Genomic DNA, 18,804 nt, shown 5'->3' on the forward strand with positions numbered 1-18,804 from the left:
TGTGAAGCACACAGTGTATTTATTTATTTATTGCATTTATATAGCGATTTTTGTACAAGCGTTTCACAAAGCACTGTACAGTACATAGCACAAAAAAAGAACAAACCACAATACATTTCTATAGCATGCCACACATACAGACCATAATAATACAAAAGCAGCAGTTTTTATAAAAGTGTGTTTTTGCTCTTGACAATACTCGACCGTCCCCTCGCTAGATTGCTCTGATACTGTGTGTGTGTGTGTGTGTGTGTGTGTGTGTGTGTGTGTGTGTGTGTGTGTGTGTGTGTGTGTGTGTGTGTGTGTGTGTGTGTGTGTGTGTGTGTGTGTTCTTGTCTCTCGCCTGTCCGGTGAGGATGAAGATGTAGTTTCAGTGTTTAATGCTCATCCCCTCACTGTGTGTCTGTGTGTTCTTGTCTCTTGACAGGTCTGTGAGGATGAGAAGGTCTCCACAGTCTGGAGTCTGGTCTCTGACAGGTTCAACATAACTGTCAATCAACAGGGACTCCTCTACAAAGGCAAGGCGCTGGCAGGTAGGCTGAACAGCACAGCACAGAACAGAACATCACAGATCACCCCTCATCTCACCCCTCGCCTCACCCCTTCTCTCACGCCTCGCCTCACCCCGGGTCAGTGTGGCACAGCCTGCCTGCTGTAGCCTGGACATTATATACAACTTTACCTGTCCCACAAGTGTCCCCCAAAAAATACATAGCATGCACCCCAAGTTGAAAGAGGCAGCATTAATCCTTACAAGTTGCAGGGAAGAACAACTTCTGCATTAATTAACTGCATTGAAATCAAGACATTGAAATCAGCAGTGTGGAGTAGTGGTTAGGGCTCTGGACTCTTGACCGAAGTGTTACACTACACTTATCATCTTCCCCCTCTATACTGACCATGTTCCACACCATTTCAAGCACTGAATGTCTGAGAATCAAATATTCGTCCAGTTTTTTTTTTTTTTTTTTTTTTAATTGCATAAAATATACTCAGCAAGTGTCTGGAATGTTTGTGATTCATGGAATAATTTAAATAATCTGCTGTTCTTTACAGGCTACAACACTCTAAACAGGTCAATCGAAGCGAAATCTCATCAGAAATGACTGGACCAGCTACAGTGTACAGCGAGCAGGTTTCTTGTGTCTCTCACTGAGAAGCACAGGAGCTGGGACGGTTCAATGAAGGTACAGAACTGCGACAGTCCGGGGATCTCTATAAATATCCTATTAGCACTTCAGAGCCCAATACCCAAGAATTCACTCTCGTTACCACATAAATATTCTCATGTAAAACCCTCACTGATTTTAGTTGAATCAAGAGTTTAGTTTAAAATACTTTTTTCCTTACATTTTTGCCAATAATTGTATTTTACTGAAAATTATATTATAATACTATAAAAAAAAATGAAAACTTGAGGAGGCTCTGCCTCCCTTGCCTCCTCTAAGGAGCCTCAGCTGCGGGAGACCTAGTTTGAGGCAATGGTGCGCCCTGCAGCGGCCTGAAACGCAGTCTCTCTACAGACTACTCTGACCACAGAAAACAAAAACATCTTTGAACAATGCAGCTCACTTTCACCTTTAAAAAAATTAAACATAAAGCATTAAAAATACATTTTAAATTAAAAACACAAACGTGGGAGATGTTTTAATCAGAATTGTAACACACCCCTCTGTGTGTGAGGATGTAGCTGTAGTAACACACCCCTCTGTGTGTGAGGATGTAGCTAACACACCCCTCTGTGTGTGAGGATGTAGCTGTAGTAACACACCCCTCTGTGTGTGAGGATGTAGCTAACACACCCCTCTGTGTGTGAGGATGTAGCTGTAGTAACACACCCCTCTGTGTGTGAGGATGTAGCTAACACACCCCTCTGTGTGTGAGGATGTAGCTAACACACCCCTCTGTGTGTGAGGATGTAGCTGTAGTAACACACCCCTCTGTGTGTGAGGATGTAGCTGTAGTAACACACCCCTCTGTGTGTGAGGATGTAGCTGTAGTAACACACCCCTCTGTGTGTGAGGATGTAGCTGTAGTAACACACCCCTCTGTGTGTGAGGATGTAGCTAACACACCCCTCTGTGTGTGAGGATGTAGCTGTAGTAACACACCCCTCTGTGTGTGAGGATGTAGCTGTAGTAACACACCCCTCTGTGTGTGAGGATGTAGCTGTAGTAACACACCCCTCTGTGTGTGAGGATGTAGCTGTAGTAACACACCCCTCTGTGTGTGAGGATGTAGCTGTAGTAACACACCCCTCTGTGTGTGAGGATGTAGCTGTAGTAACACACCCCTCTGTGTGTGAGGATGTAGCTAACACACCCCTCTGTGTGTGAGGATGTAGCTGTAGTAACACACCCCTCTGTGTGTGAGGATGTAGCTGTAGTAACACACCCCTCTGTGTGTGAGGATGTAGCTGTAGTAACACACCCCTCTGTGTGTGAGGATGTAGCTGTAGTAACACACCCCTCTGTGTGTGAGGATGTAGCTGTAGTAACACACCCCTCTGTGTGTGAGGATGTAGCTGTAGTAACACACCCCTCTGTGTGTGAGGATGTAGCTGTAGTAACACACCCCTCTGTGTGTGAGGATGTAGATAACACACCCCTCTGTGTGTGAGGATGTAGCTAACACACCCCTGTGTGTGAGGATGTAGCTGTAGTAACACACCCCTCTGTGTGTGAGGATGTAGCTAACACACCCCTCTGTGTGTGAGGATGTAGCTGTAGTAACACACCCCTCTGTGTGTGAGGATGTAGCTAACACACCCCTCTGTGTGTGAGGATGTAGCTGTAGTAACACACCCCTCTGTGTGTGAGGATGTAGCTAACACACCCCTCTGTGTGTGAGGATGTAGCTGTAGTAACACACCCCTCTGTGTGTGAGGATGTAGCTAACACACCCCTCTGTGTGTGAGGATGTAGCTAACACACCCCTCTGTGTGTGAGGATGTAGCTAACACACCCCTCTGTGTGTGAGGATGTAGCTGTAGTAACACACCCCTCTGTGTGTGAGGATGTAGCTGTAGTAACACACCCCTCTGTGTGTGAGGATGTAGCTAACACACCCCTCTGTGTGTGAGGATGTAGCTAACACACCCCTCTGTGTGTGAGGATGTAGCTGTAGTAACACACCCCTCTGTGTGTGAGGATGTAGCTGTAGTAACACACCCCTCTGTGTGTGAGGATGTAGCTAACACACCCCTCTGTGTGTGAGGATGTAGCTAACACACCCCTCTGTGTGTGAGGATGTAGCTAACACACCCCTCTGTGTGTGAGGATGTAGCTAACACACCCCTCTGTGTGTGAGGATGTAGCTGTAGTAACACACCCCTCTGTGTGTGAGGATGTAGCTAACACACCCCTCTGTGTGTGAGGATGTAGCTAACACACCCCTCTGTGTGTGAGGATGTAGCTGTAGTAACACACCCCTCTGTGTGTGAGGATGTAGCTAACACACCCCTCTGTGTGTGAGGATGTAGCTAACACACCCCTCTGTGTGTGAGGATGTAGCTGTAGTAACACACCCCTCTGTGTGTGAGGATGTAGATAACACACCCCTCTGTGTGTGAGGATGTAGCTGTAGTAACACACCCCTCTGTGTGTGAGGATGTAGCTAACACACCCCTCTGTGTGTGAGGATGTAGCTGTAGTAACACACCCCTCTGTGTGTGAGGATGTAGCTAACACACCCCTCTGTGTGTGAGGATGTAGCTAACACACCCCTCTGTGTGTGAGGATGTAGCTGTAGTAACACACCCCTCTGTGTGTGAGGATGTAGCTGTAGTAACACACCCCTCTGTGTGTGAGGATGTAGCTGTAGTAACACACCCCTCTGTGTGTGAGGATGTAGCTGTAGTAACACACCCCTCTGTGTGTGAGGATGTAGCTAACACACCCCTCTGTGTGTGAGGATGTAGCTAACACACCCCTCTGTGTGTGAGGATGTAGCTGTAGTAACACACCCCTCTGTGTGTGCCCAGGCCCTGCACACTCACACTCGCCCGCCCCGCCCCGCCGCTCTCGCTCTCCAGCCAGGGAATGCGAGCGTCTGGATCCTCATCGGAAAACTGTAGGAAGGAGCCTGAGCGCCGCAGCACCTGGAGAGCCTCGCACAGCATTCGGGAAGCCCTCTCGCCTCCGTCCCGGGACCGCAGCAGAGCGTCCGTCGTGCCTTTATCCAGAACCAGGTCCACAGAGTGGGAATCAAACCCGGAGAGGTCAGAGCAGTCGAGCTCCAGGAAACGCAGCTCCGACCGGGAATTCCGCGGCTCCAGCCGGCATTCCGACACCTGTCTCTGCATGGTCGCTATGGCGACGGGAGAGATGTCCGCACAGTGAACCTGCACCGGCACCGGGGAGTCTCGAAACAGACCCAGCCCGATATCTGACGTTCCGCAGCCCAGGTCTAGAACCTGGACGAGTCTAGAAGCATCCCCGGAACCTCCAGCACTCAGGAAGGGCAGCAGGAACCCAGACACGGCCCGGTAGCTGAAGAACCAGTCGAAGTGCCGGAAGGATTGGGATCGGTTCTCTGTGTAGAAGCGGTCCCAGGTCTCCTTCTTATCCATGTTGTGAATCAGCTCATCTGGGGAGCAGAGAGAGAGAAGCAGCAGTGAAGGGAGGCTGTGCATCTGAAGAGTGAATCAGCTGATCTGGGGAGCACAGAGAGAGAGAGAAGCAGCAGTGAAGGGAGGCTGTGCATCTGAAGAGTGAATCAGCTGATCTGGGGAGCACAGAGAGAGAGAGAAGCAGCAGTGAAGGGAGGCTGTGCATCTGAAGAGTGAATCAGCTCATCTGGGGAGCAGAGAGAGAGAGAAGCAGCAGTGAAGGGAGGCTGTGCATCTGAAGAGTGCATCAGCTGATCTGGGGAGCAGAGAGAGAGGAGCAGCAGTGAAGGGAGGCTGTGCATCTGAAGAGTGAATCAGCTGATCTGGGGAGCAGAGAGAGAGGAGCAGCAGTGAAGGGAGGCTGTGCATCTGAAGAGTGAATCAGCTGATCTGGGGAGCACAGAGAGAGAAGCAGCAGTGAAGGGAGGCTGTGCATCTGAAGAGTGAATCAGCTCATCTGGGGAGCAGAGAGAGAGAGAAGCAGCAGTGAAGGGAGGCTGTGCATCTGAAGAGTGCATCAGCTGATCTGGGGAGCAGAGAGAGAGAAGCAGCAGTGAAGGGAGGCTGTGCATCTGAAGAGTGAATCAGCTGATCTGGGGAGCAGAGAGAGAGAAGCAGCAGTGAAGGGAGGCTGTGCATCTGAAGAGTGAATCAGCTGATCTGGGGAGCAGAGAGAGAGAAGCAGCAGTGAAGGGAGGCTGTGCATCTGAAGAGTGAATCAGCTGATCTGGGGAGCAGAGAGAGAGAGAAGCAGCAGTGAAGGGAGGCTGTGCATCTGAAGAGTGAATCAGCTCATCTGGGGAGCAGAGAGAGAGAGAAGCAGCAGTGAAGGGAGGCTGTGCATCTGAAGAGTGCATCAGCTGATCTGGGGAGCAGAGAGAGAGAAGCAGCAGTGAAGGGAGGCTGTGCATCTGAAGAGTGCATCAGCTGATCTGGGGAGCAGAGAGAGAGAAGCAGCAGTGAAGGGAGGCTGTGCATCTGAAGAGTGAATCAGCTGATCTGGGGAGCAGAGAGAGAGAGAGAAGCAGCAGTGAAGGGAGGCTGTGCATCTGAAGAGTGAATCAGCTCATCTGGGGAGCAGAGAGAGAGAAGCAGCAGTGAAGGGAGGCTGTGCATCTGAAGAGTGAATCAGCTCATCTGGGGAGCACAGAGAGAGAGAAGCAGCAGTGAAGGGAGGCTGTGCATCTGAAGAGTGAATCAGCTCATCTGGGGAGCACAGAGAGAGAGAAGCAGCAGTGAAGGGAGGCTGTGCATCTGAAGAGTGCATCAGCTGATCTGGGGAGCACAGAGAGAGAGAAGCAGCAGTGAAGGGAGGCTGTGCATCTGAAGAGTGAATCAGCTGGTCTGGGGAGCACAGAGAGAGAAGCAGCAGTGAAGGGAGGCTGTGCATCTGAAGAGTGCATCAGCTGATCTGGGGAGCAGAGAGAGAGAAGCAGCAGTGAAGGGAGGCTGTGCATCTGAAGAGTGAATCAGCTGATCTGGGGAGCAGAGAGAGAGAAGCAGCAGTGAAGGGAGGCTGTGCATCTGAAGAGTGAATCAGCTGATCTGGGGAGCAGAGAGAGAGAAGCAGCAGTGAAGGGAGGCTGTGCATCTGAAGAGTGAATCAGCTGATCTGGGGAGCAGAGAGAGAGAAGCAGCAGTGAAGGGAGGCTGTGCATCTGAAGAGTGAATCAGCTGATCTGGGGAGCAGAGAGAGAGAAGCAGCAGTGAAGGGAGGCTGTGCATCTGAAGAGTGAATCAGCTGATCTGGGGAGCAGAGAGAGAGAAGCAGCAGTGAAGGGAGGCTGTGCATCTGAAGAGTGCATCAGCTGATCTGGGGAGCAGAGAGAGAGGAGCAGCAGTGAAGGGAGGCTGTGCATCTGAAGAGTGAATCAGCTCATCTGGGGAGCAGAGAGAGAGAAGCAGCAGTGAAGGGAGGCTGTGCATCTGAAGAGTGCATCAGCTGATCTGGGGAGCAGAGAGAGAGAGAAGCAGCAGTGAAGGGAGGCTGTGCATCTGAAGAGTGAATCAGCTGATCTGGGGAGCACAGACAGAGAGAGAAGCAGCAGTGAAGGGAGGCTGTGCATCTGAAGAGTGCATCAGCTGATCTGGGGAGCAGAGAGAGAGGAGCAGCAGTGAAGGGAGGCTGTGCATCTGAAGAGTGAATCAGCTGATCTGGGGAGAAGAGAGAGAGGAGCAGCAGTGAAGGGAGGCTGTGCATCTGAAGAGTGAATCAGCTGGTCTGGGGAGCAGAGAGAGAGAAGCAGCAGTGAAGGGAGGCTGTGCATCTGAAGAGTGAATCAGCTGGTCTGGGGAGCAGAGAGAGAGAAGCAGCAGTGAAGGGAGGCTGTGCATCTGAAGAGTGAATCAGCTCATCTGGGGAGCAGAGAGAGAGAAGCAGCAGTGAAGGGAGGCTGTGCATCTGAAGAGTAAATCAGCTGATCTGGGGAGCACAGACAGAGAGAGAAGCAGCAGTGAAGGGAGGCTGTGCATCTGAAGAGTGAATCAGCTGATCTGGGGAGCAGAGAGAGAGGAGCAGCAGTGAAGGGAGGCTGTGCATCTGAAGAGTGAATCAGCTGATCTGGGGAGAAGAGAGAGAGGAGCAGCAGTGAAGGGAGGCTGTGCATCTGAAGAGTGAATCAGCTGGTCTGGGGAGCAGAGAGAGAGAAGCAGCAGTGAAGGGAGGCTGTGCATCTGAAGAGTGAATCAGCTGGTCTGGGGAGCAGAGAGAGAGAAGCAGCAGTGAAGGGAGGCTGTGCATCTGAAGAGTGAATCAGCTGATCTGGGGAGCAGAGAGAGAGAAGCAGCAGTGAAGGGAGGCTGTGCATCTGAAGAGTGAATCAGCTGATCTGGGGAGCAGAGAGAGAGAAGCAGCAGTGAAGGGAGACTGTGCATCTGAAGAGTGAATCAGCTGATCTGGGGAGCAGAGAGAGAGAAGCAGCAGTGAAGGGAGACTGTGCATCTGAAGAGTGAATCAGCTGATCTGGGGAGCAGAGAGAGAGAAGCAGCAGTGAAGGGAGGCTGTGCATCTGAAGAGTGCATCAGCTGGTCTGGGGAGCAGCAGTGAAGGGCTCACACAAAAATAAAAAAAATAAACTGGCCTGGGCAGCAGTGTGGAGTAGTGGTTAGGGCTCTGGACTCTTGACCGGAGGGTTGTGGGTTCAATCCCCAGTGGGGGACACTGCTGTTGTACCCTTGAGCAAGGTACTTTACCTAGATTGCTCCAGTAAAAACCCAACTGTATAAATGGGGAATTGTATGTAAAATAATATGATATCTGTATAATGTGAAATAATGTATAATGTGATATCTTGTAACATTTGTAAGTCGCCCTGGATAAGGGCGTCTGCTAAGAAATAAATAATAATAATAATAATAATAATAATAATAATAACAAGGCATGCTTCTTTACAATACAGTGCAAGTAAGAGTAAGCGCCACACTGAACCGCACGAGGGGGTCTGCAGTTCAGACACTTCTAGAATAGGACTGACACTGTGATTGAAACACTGCAGACACTCCTATCATAGGACTGGCTGTGATTAAAACAACAGCGACGACACGAATGCAATCCTTTCCAGATCGGACACAAGTAGTATTTCTTCCTTGTGCATGTCTGGAGGTCGAGCTCGTTTCTGGAGGTAATACTAAGCTGGGCACGACGAGTACCGCGGAGCCGGACAGCGCAGCAGCCGCGTCAAGTCCTGGAGTCACCGGCTTCCACAGCAGCTCATAGTGAAATATTCAATTCACACACATATACAATTAGAGACACAAAACACTTACGAGTGAGGCTGGAGTGATGTCTGCAGAGGTGAGGAAAACAAAGGCGACTTGCAGCTCTAAACCGCGTTAATCTGCTCGGTAGTAAGGCAGCCATGCTGGAGACACCGTCACACGCCGAACAAGGTCACTGCGGCTCGGGTCTGCTCGGGTCTGCTCGGATAACTCCGGAGCTCGGAAACGAAGGGATTGTTTAACTGCCTTGAAAGAACATGAATTCAAATAAAAAATCGCAACAGATTTATACTTTAAAGGTTAGATTTAAAATATATTTGAGCATATACATCTCATAAATATATTTGCCTCGCTCTCTCGATTACTGGACTGCAACTCCCAGCACACCCCGCTCTGTATTGCGTCACTGCCCCGGCGCTCTTATTTCCTGTCTCAGTCAGTCGCTCCGCTCATCACAGAGAAAGTCGCCTCTGATACGGTCTGATCATGTCGGCTCTACTAAGAGGAATCCTGTCCGCCCGCTCTGCCCAGTTAATGAGGGGCCACGGCATTGTCCAGCGGGCTAACCTGTACGCCAAGCCGGCCAAGGAGAACATCGGGACCGCGGTGAGTATCCGAGCTCCGGCCTGCCCGGGAGCTGTAGCGCGGCGTGAGGGATTCACTGGGGGTCGAGGAAGCAGCGAGGGCGCGTTTGAAGTACTGCTGGATAATGAATGACATGTTATAGTTACACGGCAAAGATAAAGACGACACGTTTTCATCAGCAGTAAGTGCGGGAGGCAGTCTGTAGAAGCCGGATGCGCTTGAGTTTCAATGCTGTTGTGTAATAAAGGTCATGGCGTGCTTGGAGGTCGCTGGCAATGTTAACGTGCTGTCTGCTGCCTAATTCAATTGATATTTAAAAAACAAAAACAACGCTATGAATTATAAAATAGCCCAGTACTGTTATACTTATTGGTGTCTGTGTAACCCTGCCTCCTGATCATTTCAATATTAATAATAATAATACTAGACTTCATTGAGGGGAGCTCTGAACCCCAGGACTGGGTGCAGCAGCAGCAGCAGCAGGGCTAGTGTGAGTTTGTAACCCTGCTCAAACTCCTGGCTCCTGATCATTTCAATATTAATAATAATAATACTAGACTTCATTGAGGGGGGCTCTGAACCCCAGGACTGGGTGCAGCAGCAGCAGCAGGGCTAGTGTGAGTTTGTAACCCTGCTCAAACTCCTGGCTCCTGATTATTTCAATATTAATAATAATAATACTAGACTTCATTGAGAGGAGCTCTGAACCCCAGGACTGGGTGCAGCAGCAGCAGCAGCAGCAGCAGGGCTAGTGTGAGTTTGTAACCCTGCTCAAACTCCTGGCTCCTGATCATTTCAATATTAATAATAATAATACTAGACTTCATTGAGGGGAGCTCTGAACCCCAGGACTGGGTGCAGCAGCAGCAGCAGCAGGGCTAGTGTGAGTTTGTAACCCTGCTCAAACTCCTGGCTCCTGATCATTTCAATATTAATAATAATAATACTAGACTTCATTGAGGGGAGCTCTGAACCCCAGGACTGGGTGCAGCAGCAGCAGCAGCAGGGCTAGTGTGAGTTTGTAACTCTGCTCAAACTCCTGGCTCCTGATCATTTCAATAATAATAATAATAATAATAATAATAATAATAATAATAATACTAGACTTCATTGAGGGGAGCTCTGAACCCCAGGACTGGGTGCAGCAGCAGCAGCAGCAGCAGGGCTAGTGTGAGTTTGTAACCCTGCTCAAACTCCTGGCTCCTGATCATTTCAATATTAATAATAATAATACTAGACTTCATTGAGGGGAGCTCTGAACCCCAGGACTGGGTGCAGCAGCAGCAGCAGGGCTAGTGTGAGTTTCTAACCCTGCTCAAACTCCTGGCTCCTGATCATTTCAATAATAATAATAATAATACTAGACTTCATTGAGGGGAGCTCTGAACCCCAGGACTGGGTGCAGCAGCAGCAGCAGGGCTAGTGTGAGTTTGTAACCCTGCTCAAACTCCTGGCTCCTGATCATTTCAATATTAATAATAATAATACTAGACTTCATTGAGGGGAGCTCTGAACCCCAGGACTGGGTGCAGCAGCAGCAGCAGCAGGGCTAGTGTGAGTTTGTAACCCTGCTCAAACTCCTGGCTCCTGATCATTTCAATATTAATAATAATAATACTAGACTTCATTGAGGGGAGCTCTGAACCCCAGGACTGGGTGCAGCAGCAGCAGCAGCAGCAGCAGGGCTGGTGTGAGTTTCTGCTCCGCTGGCTGGATGAGTTTTCCTCTCGTTGCTCCCTGTTCCCGGAGCTGGAATCTCATTGCTGCTTCTCTTTTTCCCAGGAGACGGCCATCGGATTCATGGTATTCACCGTGGCGCTGCTGGGTCCTGCTGGCTGGGTGCTGGCCAACCTGGAGAACTACAAGAAGAGGGACTGAGCCGGAACCAGGACCGGAACCAGGCTCCCCTCTACCGGACCACACCACACCCCCAACCTCCGAACCTGCGGACCATTCCTGTTACCTGCATCTAAATCCCTCCCGCTGTCTTCAAAGAGAGCTCGCCCTGACTGAACGCACACACGCGTCATGTGGTTTACTGTTAACAGACTGGAGCCTTGTGTTGGCCTGTCTGTCCAATAAACGTTATTTAAACCTCTGTCTTGAGTTCAGTTGTTTGTTCTGTTTTTTAATTTTTATCTGCAGGTGCTTCCTGATTGGTTAATGCGTTTTTAAAAGAAGAATTCCGTATGTGAACGTTCTCATGCAAACATCACCGTGGCAACACTGGATTTCTTATTTACATTCATTTAAGGGTGCTGACATCAATCACCCGGACGTTAGACGTTCACCATGAAGACTCCGATGTAATTGATATATATTTTAAATGTCATGTTTTGTATAGAAGATGAACAGTGTGCTGCTTTGGAGACACTGTTTGACTTTTCACTTCAGATGTCTCAAACACAACAAATGAAAAGTCCTGTGTAAAGAATACAGCAGCCTGTTCTGCAGCAAACGCTAAACCGCTGGCAGAGCCAGCTTATGTGTGTTTGATTGGACCGCACTACAAACCGGCGTTTTGAGTGTGTCTGACAGCGATGTATTTACACAAGCGCGCGTTCTCCACAGACCCTGTTAGGGGTGTCGTGTTATCTTCAGATACACAGATGAGAAGTGGTACGCAGGCCACGTGCTGAAACACCTTCAATAAGAAAGCACACAGGTGCCCCTTCAGATCTGGAACGTTGTGCTGGTTCCGGTCTTTCTCATCTTCTTTTAGTTGAATTTACCATATTCTTACATCATTAAGGAACTAATATGTGAATATTTCTCATATGCATCACATTGGGTCTGGTACATTAGCTTTGTGATGGATTTCTCATTTTGTCTTGTTCATCGTGATTTTTTTTTTTTTTTTTTTGAGAGAGAAACTGATTGTTTCCAGTTTAAGCTTGCAAAAAAAAAGTGTAATTAAAGGCTTGCAAAAAAATGTATAATTAATGGTAAATGTACCTGTATTTGACAACAGGAAAACACATCACATCGTAATTGATTGCACCTGTACCAAAATCTCACAGCTTACCACTTTCTAACATACAAGGGTCAGGTTTTGGTACGCAAATCACATTGTGACGAAGTACCACTTTCTAACAATACACCGGTTCATAAATATGCGCCAGCGAGAATAATAATTGGGTTACTCTAAACCGCGAGAGTTGCAGAAACAGATTTAAAGAATTATCATTTCTAAATTAAATAAATAACAACACTCAACTGCCTGACCGTGATTATAAAGAGAGCGTTGCTAGGTATCGTAACCCGGAAGTACTTGCTGCTGCTGCTGGAGCAGGACCCGGAGAGGAAGATGGCGGAGGAGAAGCAGGAACCAGCGCAGAGGGAGATGGAAGATGAGAAACGACCAGAAAAACTACGTTCAGGTACTGGAAACACTGGGGGGGAGGCCTCCTGGGGGGTCGAGGGACCGGGGAGTGCAGGGGGAGCGGCTTCACCGGACAGGTATGCAGGGCTCGACCGGGGAAAGGCGCCGTTAACGGGTAACACGGGAGCGGGGAGGGGGGACTATGAAAGGGAGGCCATGTAAGGATGTACACAACAACACAAAGAGACCAGCAGCAGCAGAGAGAAACTGCGCGGAGATTACACAGGAGGATCATACGCGGAGCTGCCACACCGTGCCGCCGACCAGCGGCTGTTCATTCACTTTAAAGACACGTTCAATACAAATCATTTCATAGCGATCGTGCTCCAGCCCAGGTCGGATTTATTTGCGCACAGACAGCAGAGCGTCGATGCAGAAATACTGAAATGATCGTACTTGCTGTAAATCTCAGTGAAGATCGCAGTTCAGTTATTGTCGACACAGAGTACCAGGGCAGTATATTTGTCTTCAGTGTGATTTAGTTTAGTCTCGTTTCTTGTGTAATCATTAGAATGTACAGAAATCTGAGAATATTATTGACTGCCCAATAATAAAACCGAAATCTCTGGCAGAATTGTTTCCATATTTAAACTGTGTCAGTAGTGCTTATTGAAAAAATACATGGAATCTGGAGCATTTGAATATCATATAAATGAATGATTTAAAAAGCGCCAGCATTATTATTAATACAATTCTCTTATTATAAGCGGTGCTGTGCTGCTCAGACTGGGCAATATGTTAAAGTAAGAGACACCACGTGACTTCTGCATCACAGAAACGAAGATTATTAAACAAAGTCTATACACCAGACAGGAAGTGCTGCAGTGCTGACAAATCATTTCCAGTGACTGGTTCATTTACAATGTCAGAGTGCCATGGTAAATCGCATGTGTGTGTGTGTGATTGTATTTCGCTCTTGTTTCGGTCTCTTTCTGACACAGATTGCATTGTGTTTCCTGCAGGTGGGAACTGCCTGGCACACGATGAGGCTATCATGGCACAGCAAGACCGCATCCAGCAGGAGGTGAGGCCAGGCTCACGCAGCCTGCGCTGGTACAGAGCGCTATAGCAGCCAGCAGGAGGTGCTGGTACAGAGCGCTATAGCAGCCAGCAGGAGGTGCTGGTACAGAGCGCTATAGCAGCCAGCAGGAGGTGCTGGTACAGAGTATAGCAGCCAGCAGGAGGTGCTGGTGCAGAGCGCTATAGCAGCCAGCAGGAGGTGCTGGTACAGAGCGCTATAGCAGCCAGCAGGAGGTTCTGGTACAGAGCGCTATAGCAGCCAGCAGGAGGTGCTGGTACAGAGCGCTATAGCAGCCAGCAGGAGGTGCTGGTACAGAGCGCTATAGCAGCCAGCAGGAGGTGCTGGTACAGAGCGCTATAGCAGCCAGCAGGAGGTGCTGGTACAGAGCGCTATAGCAGCCAGCAGGAGGTGCTGGTACAGAGCGCTATAGCAGCCAGCAGGAGGTGCTGGTACAGAGCGCTATAGCAGCCAGCAGGAGGTGCTGGTGCAGAGCGCTATAGCAGCCAGCAGGAGGTGCTGGTACAGAGCGCTATAGCAGCCAGCAGGAGGTTCTGGTACAGAGCGCTATAGCAGCCAGCAGGAGGTGCTGGTACAGAGCGCTATAGCAGCCAGCAGGAGGTGCTGGTACAGAGCGCTATAGCAGCCAGCAGGAGGTGCTGGTACAGAGCGCTATAGCAGCCAGCAGGAGGTGCTGGTACAGAGCGCTATAGCAGCCAGCAGGAGGTGCTGGTACAGAGCGCTATAGCAGCCAGCAGGAGGTGCTGGTACAGAGCGCTATAGCAGGGCTGTCAGAACCGCTTGTGACGAAGCTTCGTGTCGACATTCACCTGCTCAGATTCTTTAGCGCGTTAGACCCTTGACTCCTCGTGATGTCTGCTTTGATTCAATGCTTATTTCTTAGTCTGGTCAATTTTGATACTTTCCGTGCACACGTGATTCATACCGTTCTTCAGCCTTCTGTTAATGTGAGTCGCTCAGTATATCCCCTTCAAGGGAAACTCGATGCGAGCTCTCGGGGTGCAGGCAGAACAGTTTGATCCCCAGCGGAGCCCCGATGCGAGCTCTCGGGGTGCAGGCAGAACAGTTTGATCCCCAGCGGAGCCCCGATGCGAGCTCTCGGGGTGCAGGCAGAACAGTTTGATCCCCAGCGGAGCCCCGATGCGAGCTCTCAGGGTGCAGGCAGAACAGTTTGATCCCCAGCGGAGCCCCGATGCGAGCTCTCGGGGTGCAGGCAGAACAGTTTGATCCCCAGCGGAGCCCCGATGCGAGCTCTCAGGGTGCAGGCAGAACAGTTTGATCCCCAGCGGAGCCCCGATGCGAGCTCTCGGGGTGCAGGCAGAACAGTTTGATCCCCAGCAGAGCCCCGATGCGAGCTCTCGGGGTGCAGGCAGAACAGTTTGATCCCCAGCGGAGCCCCGATGCGAGCTCTCGGGGTGCAGGCAGAACAGTTTGATCCCCAGCGGAGCCCCGATGCGAGCTCTCGGGGTGCAGGCAGAACAGTTTGATCCCCAGCAGAGCCCCGATGCGAGCTCTCGGGGTGCATGCAGAACAGTTTGATCCCCAGCGGAGCCCCGATGCGAGCTCTCGGGGTGCAGGCAGAACAGTTTGATCCCCAGCAGAGCCCCGATGCGAGCTCTCGGGGTGCAGGCAGAACAGTTTGATCCCCAGCGGAGCCCCGATGCGAGCTCTCTGGGTGCAGGCAGAACAGTTTGATCCCCAGCAGAGCCCCGATGCGAGCTCTCGGGGTGCAGGCAGAACAGTTTGATCCCCAGCGGAGCCCCGATGCGAGCTCTCGGGGTGCAGGCAGAACAGTTTGATCCCCAGCGGAGCCCCGATGCGAGCTCTCGGGGTGCAGGCAGAACAGTTTGATCCCCAGCGGAGCCCCGATGCGAGCTCTCGGGGTGCAGGCAGAACAGTTTGATCCCCAGTGGAGCCCCGATGCGAGCTCTCAGGGTGCAGGGTTTGATAGTGCTGACTATGGTTTATAACCCTCGGGTGAAGCTGCGTGCTCCGGCTGGCCGTCCTCATTCCTGGTTCCTGGCTCGTTTTCTCTGCAGATCGCGACCAGTAACCCGCTGGTGTCGGAAAGGCAGGACCTCTCGGTGCTGAAGAGGGAATACGCTCAGGAGGATCTCGTATACCAGCAGAAAATCAAGGTGAGTGAGGCACGGCGCCCTGGCAGGGAAGCCAGGCTGATCCTCATTTATTTATCTTGCCTGAGTCATTGCAGCCACCCCTGGAACTGATCGCAGGGGGTTCTGATGTCGTTGTTTTGTTTTCTGGACGGTTCCCGTAGGACTTGCACAAAAAATACTCGTGCATCCGGAAGACCCGGCCGGATGGAAACTGCTTCTATCGGGCCTTCGGCTTCTCTCACCTCGAGGCTCTGCTGGAGGACAGCAAAGAGCTGCAGAGGTGAGAGTCACGCGGAGGAGTGTGTGTGTGTGAAACATGGAGCAATCCTATCATGTGTTCTTCATTGATTTCTCCATGTATTTTAAATGACCCCTCTGCTGTCCCTGCAGGTTCAAAGCTGTAGCCGCGCAGAGTAAAGTGGACCTGGTAACTCAGGGCTTCACAGAGTTCACAATCGAAGACTTTCACAACACGGTCAGTCCTTCTGTCTGCTTTTGTGTGCATGCAGTGACACAGTGAGAAATGCACACACTCTGTGTTCCTGTCCTGGGCTCTCTCCCATCCCTCACTCCCTCTCCTCCTCCTCTCCCATCCCTCACTCCCTCTCCTCCTCCTCCTCTCCCATCCCTCACTCCCTCTCCTCCTCTCCCATCCCTCACTCCCTCTCCTCCTCCTCCTCTCCCATCCCTCACTCCCTCTCCTCCTCTCCCATCCCTCACTCCCTCTCCTCCTCCTCCTCTCCCATCCCTCACTCCCTCTCCTCCTCCTCCTCTCCCATCCCTCACTCCCTCTCCTCCTCTCCCATCCCTCACTCCCTCTCCTCTCCCATCCCTCACTCCCTCTCCTCCTCCTCCTCTCCCATCCCTCACTCCCTCTCCTCCTCTCCCATCCCTCACTCCTCTCTTCTCAGTGAGGCTGTGCTTCTCTTCCTCAGTTCATGGACCTGATAGAGCTGGTTGAGAAGCAGGGCTCCGTCACTGACCTCCTCAATGGCTTCAATGAGCAGAGCACCTCTGACTACCTGGTGGTGTACCTGCGGCTGCTCACCTCGGGCTACCTGCAGAGGGAGGGGGGCTTCTTCGAGCACTTCATCGAGGGGGGCCGCTCCGTCAAAGAGTTCTGCCAGCAGGTGAGGGGCTCTCTCTCTCTCTCTCTCTCTCTGTCTCTCTCTGTCTCTCTCTCTCTGTCTCTCTCTCTCTGTCTCTCTCTCTCTCTCTCTCTCTCTCTCTCTGTCTCTCTCTCTCTCTCTCAACGACATCTCTCTGTTTTAACTGGTGTGTGAAGTGCTTTGAGATCCTGTGGTATATCAGTGCAGTTGAAATGGGATTGTTCTCTCTCTCTGTCTCTCTCTCTCTCTCTCTCTCTCTCTCTCTCTCTCTCTCTCTCTCTCTCTCTCTCTCAACGACATCTCTCTGTTTTAACTGGTGTGTGAAGTGCTTTGAGATCCTGTGGTATATCAGTGCAGTTGAAATGGGATTGTTCTCTCTCTCTGTCTCTCTGTCTCTCTCTCTCTCTCTCTCTCTCTCTCTCTCTCTCTCTCTCTCTCTCTCTCTCTCTCTCTCTCAACGACATCTCTCTGTTTTAACTGGTGTGTGAAGTGCTTTGAGATCCTGTGGTATATCAATGCAGTTGAAATGGGATTGTTCTCTCTCTCTGTCTCTCGCGCGCTGCAGGAGGTGGAGCCCATGTCAAAGGAGAGCGATCACATCCACATCATTGCCCTGGCCCAGGCCCTCAACGTGTCCATCCTGGTGGAGTATATGGACCGGGGGGAGGGCAGCTCGGTCAATCACCACGTCTTCCCCGAGGGCAGCGAGCCACGTGTTTATTTATTGTACAGACCGGGACACTACGACATTCTCTATAAATAACAGCAGCGCTGTGCACAAAACAGACCCACAGTAACGGATTCAAGTAAATAATTCAATAAAAAAAAAAATATTATAAATCTGTGTACAAAAAAAAAAGAAAAAAAAAAAATCTCGTAGCATTGTACAGAGTTGTGTGTTTGTAAATTGTAAGAAGTCTCTCTCTCTCTCTCTCTCTGCTTTGTTACACTACCTTTCATGTTTTATTAAAGGGGGTTTCATCTTACACGCCTGCTCTGTGCTTTCAGTCCTGTCTGCAGGGGAGGGAGAGGGAGAGGAGGGGAAAGAGCAGGGATGGTGGATGAGGGGGAGAGCAGGAAAGAGGGATGAGGAATCAGTCATTGCAAGCTTGTTCTCTCAGTCTGGGTTTCTGCATTTTAATGTCATTTTCTTTCATGTTTTGGAATAAGTATTTTTAAATATCACACGAGGGAGTGATCGTGCCCTCCACTCTGTGATGAATCTTACACAAATCTGCACCTGGCCAAAAAGAACAGGAATGCTGCTTCGTAACAACCAGAACTCGTTTCACTTTAGCTGTGGATTCAATATGCATAAAGCTCTTTGGCCTCAAGGGGGCGCCATAGTCACACTGCTTAGGACAGTTACAATGAACTTGAGACGGTAGTCTTCGGAGCTCCGCACCCCATTGCAAGTGCAGAAGTAGCGAGTACAGGTGAGCTGGTACAGTATGAAGTGGGGATTGTGGAACCAGACCCTTCATTGAGAACTGATAGGCTGAATGAAAACCAGGAGACACAGCAGGGAGTCCCCGGGGCTGGGAAGTGCTGGTGTAGAGAACGCATTTAACCCTTCTGCCCTTGAGAAGGTTTTTAACGGAGGATCTGGCTCATTGCACCAGTGCTCATGTGTAACAAACTCCGATAGAACGAACCGTCTTCACCGCGGTTATAGGCAAGGAAGTCCCTGTGCTTTACCACGCTGGCACTGCGCTGCCAATCGACCACACGAGGCCAAGCAAGAGCACTTTCCATTATTAATATTAATAATAATAATAATAATAATAATAATATTAATAATAATAATAATAATAATAATAATAATAATAATAATAATAATACAGTTTCAGGAAATTGATTTTAATTTCAAATGGGCACATGTAAGCATTTATCCTGATCTAAAAGATTTTATTTTACAAAGCAGAAATCAGTTGTTTTATAAAAGATCATGAAGACACACCAGCTCACTCTTTATTTCCTTATCTGTCTTACTCATAAAAAAAACACAATGCAATACTGAGAGCGCTGAATTGAGAAAGGCCCTTGTACAGTATAAGATTGGGCTTGTACAATTTACTATCAGTATGGGCTAACAGCTGGGTAATCAATCCATCAAGTGACTGAGGTACTGCAGTTTCTTCTGTAATGCGTGTCTCACATATAAAGGTGCCAGCGTGTCTGCGATGCAGGCAGGTCTTTTTTTCATGCTGTAAGACAGCGTGTGGAGTGTGCTGTGAATAAAACTG

The 18,804-nt window shown here is 49.9% G+C and overlaps 3 protein-coding genes and 1 long non-coding RNA gene across 4 annotated transcripts; 3 read left to right on the top strand and 1 right to left on the bottom strand.

The window, feature by feature from the left end:
- The first annotated feature begins 427 nt into the window (after positions 1-427).
- On the top strand, positions 428-4,119 carry LOC131733784 (uncharacterized). Its single transcript, XR_009326496.1, has 3 exons — positions 428-533; positions 1,057-1,187; positions 3,983-4,119. It is a non-coding gene; the product is annotated as an uncharacterized LOC131733784 (long non-coding RNA).
- Positions 954-8,719, bottom strand: LOC117970847 (citrate synthase-lysine N-methyltransferase CSKMT, mitochondrial-like). The gene is made up of 2 exons (XM_059021230.1): positions 8,375-8,719; positions 954-4,587 (listed from the first exon to the last, which is right to left on the bottom strand). Exons 1-2 carry the CDS (start codon positions 8,466-8,468, stop codon positions 3,920-3,922), a joined length of 762 nt encoding a protein of 253 aa, XP_058877213.1. The 5' UTR covers positions 8,469-8,719; the 3' UTR covers positions 954-3,919.
- Positions 8,720-8,727: 8 nt separating this feature from the next.
- LOC117398688 (cytochrome c oxidase subunit 8A, mitochondrial) lies at positions 8,728-11,009 on the top strand. The gene is made up of 2 exons (XM_033997740.3): positions 8,728-8,932; positions 10,694-11,009. Exons 1-2 carry the CDS (start codon positions 8,813-8,815, stop codon positions 10,787-10,789), a joined length of 216 nt encoding a protein of 71 aa, XP_033853631.2. The 5' UTR covers positions 8,728-8,812; the 3' UTR covers positions 10,790-11,009.
- Positions 11,010-12,128: 1,119 nt separating this feature from the next.
- On the top strand, positions 12,129-17,544 carry LOC117398696 (ubiquitin thioesterase OTUB1). Its single transcript, XM_033997748.2, has 7 exons — positions 12,129-12,291; positions 13,256-13,317; positions 15,372-15,470; positions 15,611-15,729; positions 15,840-15,924; positions 16,385-16,579; positions 17,124-17,544. The coding sequence occupies exons 1-7, from the start codon at positions 12,219-12,221 to the stop codon at positions 17,319-17,321; spliced, it is 831 nt and encodes a 276-aa protein (XP_033853639.1). The 5' UTR covers positions 12,129-12,218; the 3' UTR covers positions 17,322-17,544.
- Positions 17,545-18,804: the final 1,260 nt, after the last annotated feature.

This window comes from Acipenser ruthenus, unplaced genomic scaffold, assembly GCF_902713425.1.
Source record: "Acipenser ruthenus unplaced genomic scaffold, fAciRut3.2 maternal haplotype, whole genome shotgun sequence".
In the NCBI taxonomy this organism is placed as follows: Eukaryota; Metazoa; Chordata; class Actinopteri; order Acipenseriformes; family Acipenseridae; genus Acipenser; species Acipenser ruthenus.

Bases quoted from the DNA above. Each gene is read 5' to 3' on its own strand.
- LOC117398696 (XM_033997748.2), top strand. From the start codon at position 12,219: ATGGCGGAGGAGAAGCAGGAACCAGCGCAGAGGGAGATGGAAGATGAG. The intron at 12,292-13,255 runs GTACTGGAAACA...TGTTTCCTGCAG, and splicing joins ACCAGAAAAACTACGTTCAG to GTGGGAACTGCCTGGCACAC. The intron at 15,471-15,610 runs GTGAGTGAGGCA...CGGTTCCCGTAG, and splicing joins TATACCAGCAGAAAATCAAG to GACTTGCACAAAAAATACTC.
- LOC117970847 (XM_059021230.1), bottom strand. From the start codon at position 8,468: ATGGCTGCCTTACTACCGAGCAGATTAACGCGGTTTAGAGCTGCAAGT. The intron at 4,588-8,374 runs GTAAGTGTTTTG...TCTGCTCCCCAG, and splicing joins ACATCACTCCAGCCTCACTC to ATGAGCTGATTCACAACATG.
- LOC117398688 (XM_033997740.3), top strand. From the start codon at position 8,813: ATGTCGGCTCTACTAAGAGGAATCCTGTCCGCCCGCTCTGCCCAGTTA. The intron at 8,933-10,693 runs GTGAGTATCCGA...TCTTTTTCCCAG, and splicing joins AGGAGAACATCGGGACCGCG to GAGACGGCCATCGGATTCAT.